This window comes from Cryptotermes secundus, unplaced genomic scaffold (genome assembly GCF_002891405.2).
Source record: "Cryptotermes secundus unplaced genomic scaffold, Csec_1.0 scaffold250, whole genome shotgun sequence".
Classification (NCBI taxonomy): domain Eukaryota; kingdom Metazoa; phylum Arthropoda; class Insecta; order Blattodea; family Kalotermitidae; genus Cryptotermes; species Cryptotermes secundus.
In genome coordinates, this window is record NW_019738873.1 from 1,145,948 (window position 1) to 1,151,947 (window position 6,000).

Genomic DNA, 6,000 nt, shown 5'->3' on the forward strand with positions numbered 1-6,000 from the left:
AGTGGACCACTTCCAAACCACAGACCTGTCCTCCAGAACTGCATTCGGTATAGCAACTGGCTATGGGCTGGAAAACCGAGGAGCCAAAGTTTGATTTTCTCTTCTTAAAGTTTGCCAGATCAGTTCTAGGCTCACCCATCCTCCTATCCAATGGGTACAGGATGCTCTTTCCCCCTGGAGTAAAGCTGCTGGAGCGTGAAGCAGACCACTCGCCTGCAAGTGGTGCCAAGGTCAAGAAAACTTTGGTTAATACATCCACTCCTCATACTCCTTCATGATGTAGTGCTTAATTAGTTATGCGCAGGTATGACTATACCTCTATAGTGCTTTATTTCACATTCTTTCCAGTCCATTATCATCAGTCAGTTTGCAGTTTAACACTTAAACCTGTGCAGCTGAGAAAACATTGTTAAATAGCCCAAATAATCTTCAGTATATATGACAGAGTGCAGAAGAATGTCTAGGCTAGTGTTTTGCAAAAGGTGTTTAATGATTTGAAAAATATTCAGATAGTGCTGTACAAAAGCTGGTACCATGTGATTAGGCTGTTGATACTGTTTTTATAAAAGGTTTAGTATCTTCTGCAATATTTTCATGACCACGTCCATTTCACTGTGCACCATTTAAAAGAAAAATTCCAGGGAGAATATATGATACGCACGTTCCTGCTATGTATCATGAAGAACTATGAATGCATAATTATACTGTAAAATTTAGTGATACAGTTGTGTGTGTAATTTTCTCTGATACTTAGTCTTAAGTCTGACTGTTAAATATCCTGATATAATATCAAAGTTTTGCGTGTTGCCATATTGTAAGTGTTGACATATAAATAAAGTTTGATGTATGTATATTTGTAGGTATGGGTATGATCTATTTCCACAAAATTTCACATGCCTGACCTTAATGGTCCATTATTACCATAAAACCAAAAGCTAAATATAGATCTTATGGTGCTGCCATCTTCATTTAGATTATACAAAAGAACTTTGTTAGCACAGAGATGTATATTTTTCAGACTGTTGCCACAAAATTTAAGAAGTGCACACTGGTGCTTGTGTTTGTCTCAGAGCAGAATTGTTGATAACAGGAAGTTAGAGATGGAGTGGCATGTAATGACATGGTGAACCTGTCGTTTTATTTATGAAAGTTACTAAGGCAAGGGGAGAGAGACACATGCACATGATAATATGCTATGTTCACATATAAAATAAGATATTTCTCAGTGGTGAAGGGATGGGAACATCTGTTGCCTCCATAAGCCTGAATTGTGTTTTTCATCATAGTCTTGTATAACTTAAAAATCATTACAAAGTCACACAATTTCTATGTTATCATTAATGTTAATTACATTTTTCTTTCAAATTAATTTTCATGTGTTATGTAAGGTTATCTTTTCAAATACAGAGTGCACCTGTGCCTTGTATTCTGCTAAAGTATGTTATATATTGTTCTTATGTCTGCAGGATCGTAGTGCCCGTGTGTCGGTGTCTAATGAAAACAATGTTCTCCTGGATCCTGATGTGCTAACTGATTTCTCAACACAAGCATTAGTACTTACTGTGTTGGCCACTCTTGTGAAATACTCAACAGATGAAAATGAGACACGTATCCTGTATCAGTATTTGGCAGAAGCTTCTGTTGTGTTCCCCAAAGTTTTCCCTGTCATGTAAGTTATCTAATAATGTGATATTTAGATTAGAGACACNTAAGTAAGTTTTTTTTCTTCCAAAAGTTTAGATAATAAACACATGCTGTTCAGTAGTGAACTTCATTCCAGTATAAACGTTGACCGCCTATCGACACCTCTAACAGATACTGACTATTAATGCAACTTACTGCAGTCACAAGATCAGACCACCTGATGGCATGCATTTATCAGCGCTAATGACTCATTCTGCTATCGGTAGTTTCAGCAGTCATGCCTGCTTAGCGCTGTTGCCAGGGTTCCTTGATGACTGTAATGAAACAGCATCAAAAAGTGAAAACTCTCTTTTGTTTTGTATGCTGGCGCTGTTTTCCTTATGAGAAGTGAAAAAGCAGTAGGTTTATGTGGGGAAGTAAAGTAATAAACTGGGTTTTTGATGGGATGTTGAATTGCCTTTTTGGCATATTCGTGGGCTGTAGAAATTGATGGCACTGATTCCAATGTGATGCTTTTCTTTTAATTTTTTGTGGTGAAATCTGGACATCTACTTTCATTTTCTTCCATTTTTTCCATTTTTACCTTATAACATGAAGTGTTGTTTTTTGTTTGGTGTATGACTGAATTATTGAAATATTAAAGTAGGTAGATAGACAATAGTTTCATTCATATTGCAAGTGTGTTAGTGACAAGATACAGGGTTTGGATTGAAAATTGGATTTATTGAACACTTATAATTCGTAACTACAGGTGACTATAACACTTTCACAGATGTATGGATCTTCATATTCAGCAAATGACTACTTGAGACATTAAGTCTTCTATGTCTTCACACATTGCTAGGTAACCGCTCCTAATAATGGATATTCCTCTCTGCTTCTGTGCTGATGTCGTCACTGGATAGCAGCTGGCTCGCAACTAAATCTTGACAGCAACTAACTAAATGCAAGGAAAAATTGTCAAAGTTATGTTACGACCAACGATCAGTCAGGCAGTCTGTCTTCATGTAAAGTCCCATTTGGCGACAAAGAACACATTTTTGTTACTGTCTGATAGTTGTCGGTTTGTTGATGTGGGCATCCTCTCTAATTAGAGGATGGGTTTGTCATTTACAATTGCCACTGGCCCTTGTCAGCACAGTCATTCTTGGGTCAAAGTTCCATGGGACTCATGACCATATTTTACTGTCTCAGATTTGAGACCTCCCCAACCTGAAGGACCAGGTCCCCATATTTATGTCCCCCAGGAACAAGGTGGCCCAGTTATATACCCAGGCACTGGGTTTCCTTTTTGTCTTCCACTACAACATGCAGGACTACGGTGGAAGTATTCGAACATGCCTCCACACAGGGTCTCTAACTAACTTGTTCCTTTGGGCTTTGGGTCACCTGCATACAAAACCCCTTTTCCAATAATTGCTCTGTGGTCGTATATGTATACATCGCTCCAATATGTTTATTGAGCCGTTATCCAACAGAAAACAATTTTTCTGGCTCTGTATTCTGGGCTTTCAGTTTCCATGTCACAATATATTCAAATGTTCGTAAATTAAATGTAACTGGAATTCTGATATTGGAATTGATTCTGTGTTTCATATTTTACTGTGTTAAAATTAACAAGTGTATGGGTGTGTCTAATGCAGTCACAGTCTGCTGGGTGCCAAAATAAACAGTGTGCTGTCAGCCTGTCATGACCATGTGATCTTGAATGCCGTGCAGGCCATCATACAGAACATGATTTCCAGCGAAGATACAACCCAGCAGCAACTCCACTATTTGCAGAGTTGTGGCTTTGGAGGTCTCTGGAGGTTTGCAGGTCCTTTTACAAAGGTAATTGTTTATGCTTAAAACTTTAACATGTTCATCAGAATGTTCATCTTTTGAAAGAGGTAACTGATGTAGAGCTGGACACTGTGCGTGTGAAATGTTGATGTTAGGGATGTGTGCGATAATGTGTCTTTTTTTAGTTTTACAAAATGTTCGGCCTCACATGGGCCATCAGCAGGTGATTTTTCTTTTGGGGAAGCACAGTGGACAAGTGAACAGTACAGTGGTCTCCCCAAAGAGAAAAATCACCTGCTGATGGCCCATGTGAGGCCGAAACATGTCGTAAAACTAGAAAATTACATGTAAAACTAGAGACATTTCAGAAATTTTGATAATCACTTTTAATGTATAATGTCATGTATAAATGTCATGCAACAAATAAATTTATGCCGCCTTGGATATAGCGAATTTATTCCACTCCCTCTTACAATTACACAGTTCGCAGTTACACCACTACTGCTGTCTGTAGTATCACAATTACTTCTCCTGCTTCCAATCACTCTGGCGAATGCTAGACTGCAACTGACTGGTTACGCTCTCTAGTAACTTTTATAAACCCACAGTCGGACAGTGGAAAACCCACATCGCTTCACTGTTGTGTAAACGCTGTCTTTACAGGCATTGCTGGGGAACGCTGCCGAGAGTTGTTTATTGCTGCGTAGTAACCGCGGTGTTCCCTGTTACGTCATTGTGGGACGTGCTGTTATGTCACCATGGGGGGAGGGGGACAGAGTGTTGACTGGCCTATTACCGTAGCAGTGGCGGGGGGGGGGGGNTGGGGGGGGGGGGGGTGTCCTGCATAGCGCAAATATGTTACAATACTTTTAGTGTCCTATTGACATTTTAATGATTTTAACATCATACAGTATTAAAATACATTTTTAGTGACTGACATATTGTTGATGTCTTTTATATTGTTGCATTATTGACATGTACTTTAATAATAAGGATAATGCCTCAATGCAACAGGATGCTAAAATATAATAAAATGATCTGTAATTATTTGAAAAGGAACAGATTTATTTTCAAAAAGGTGCAAGAAATCCAGTACATAAAGTTTAAAATGGTGAACAAGTTGATAGAGCACACTGACTGACGTAACGTTTGTGTGCTCCAGTGCAACTGCACAGCAGAGAGTGCAGAGCTGTTTGTCAACTGTTTGGAAGCCATGGTGGAGACCTGCTTACCTATTGAGGAAGAGGAAGTGGAACTGGCCCAGTACCCTTCCATGTTGAGTGTTTCAAGCAATATGAACCTTAGTTCATCAATGTCCAGCCTAACTTTAGGATCTCCTACTGAAAAGGGTTAGTCATCATAAAAAGTACCATTTTCTGAGATATCCCAGAAGATAGTATTCCTCATAGTTATCACTGTGAGATGCTGAAATTCAGCTTACTCACCATAATTAGTAAACCATTTGCATGCATGTTATATCTGACAGACATCAGCCACAGTTGTGGTGAGCATGTCTGAAAGTAAAAACTAACTGTGGAACAATTTCGTTTCACCGCAGCTAAGTAACAACAGCTATCAGTGTTATTGATGTACCTCTGAATTTGAATTATGTATTAAATGCACAGGAGATTACTATCCTCTGGGTGTGTCACTAAAGGCTTCTTGCTTTTGGTGTAGTGCACTTTACAGTTCTGAAGAACATGATCATTACTTTAAGAGAGAGATTAATATTTTCTTTCTCTAGATATAAATAAAGCTTTGTAACAGTGAGTCAAAACTCCAGAATTACACAATTTGAGGTTACAGTAGCAACATGGTGTCAAGCATTGCATGAATATGAGATATGTAGTAGGTAAGAAATAAGTGAGTAGTCTTTTGTGTCTGACGCGGCATGGCATTCTGTAGAACTGGATAACATGCTAGGAAATAAATAGGAATATATTAGATGTGACTTGAAACTGCACAGGAAAATGTATCTTCACAGAAGGCCTATATAGAGTGGGATCTATGCTTAATCTAATTTGTAGGTTTTGAGGTTTTCACGGCGATGACAATGAAGAAAGTCGTCTTCTGGGTTTAGGCACCGTGTATTCTTCATTTTGGCCGACGTTTTGGAGGAACGTAGCGCCTCCATCTTCAGAGCAGTTGAATGGCTTGGAATGCGGAGAGCAGTAGCTGTGGTGATAGGATGTGAAAGTTGCTGCTTATATACGAAGTAGGCAGGGGGGGTGGTTAGGGAGAACGGACCAATGGGAGCAGTGGGGAGTGATTAGGACCATATGGTGTTGTGTTGATTAAGGGAGGGGGGAAAACGGCCAGAGAATCCAGGAACCTTGAGGTCAATAGCACTAGGAAGTGCTGTAGACAAGAAGAACCGGTAGGTTGGGGACAGGCTATTGACGTCAATGACATGACGAAGTACTGGTGTGGCTAGTTGGATTCTCTTGAGGGAAGAGATGCTACCATGTCTGTCGAGATGTTGAGAGCAATAAAGGCCATATGATGTAGTGTGCTAAGTTGGGGGGGGGGGGGGAAGGGCCGGGAAAACCGGGAAGATTAAGTACGGGGGACGCG

General features: G+C 39.7%; 1 protein-coding gene across 4 annotated transcripts in view; it reads left to right on the forward strand.

Moving 5' to 3' along the window:
- The window catches only part of LOC111871101 (neurofibromin), a 93,357-nt gene that overhangs the window by 77,248 nt on the left and 10,109 nt on the right, over window positions 1–6,000 (forward strand). For all 4 annotated transcript variants that reach the window (XM_023863899.2, XM_023863900.2, XM_023863901.2 and 1 more), the window contains 3 exons: window positions 1,467–1,669; window positions 3,288–3,474; window positions 4,589–4,775. In XM_023863899.2, the coding sequence (XP_023719667.1) occupies window positions 1,467–1,669; window positions 3,288–3,474; window positions 4,589–4,775 (577 nt within the window). The remainder of the gene's footprint in view (window positions 1–1,466; window positions 1,670–3,287; window positions 3,475–4,588; window positions 4,776–6,000) is intronic.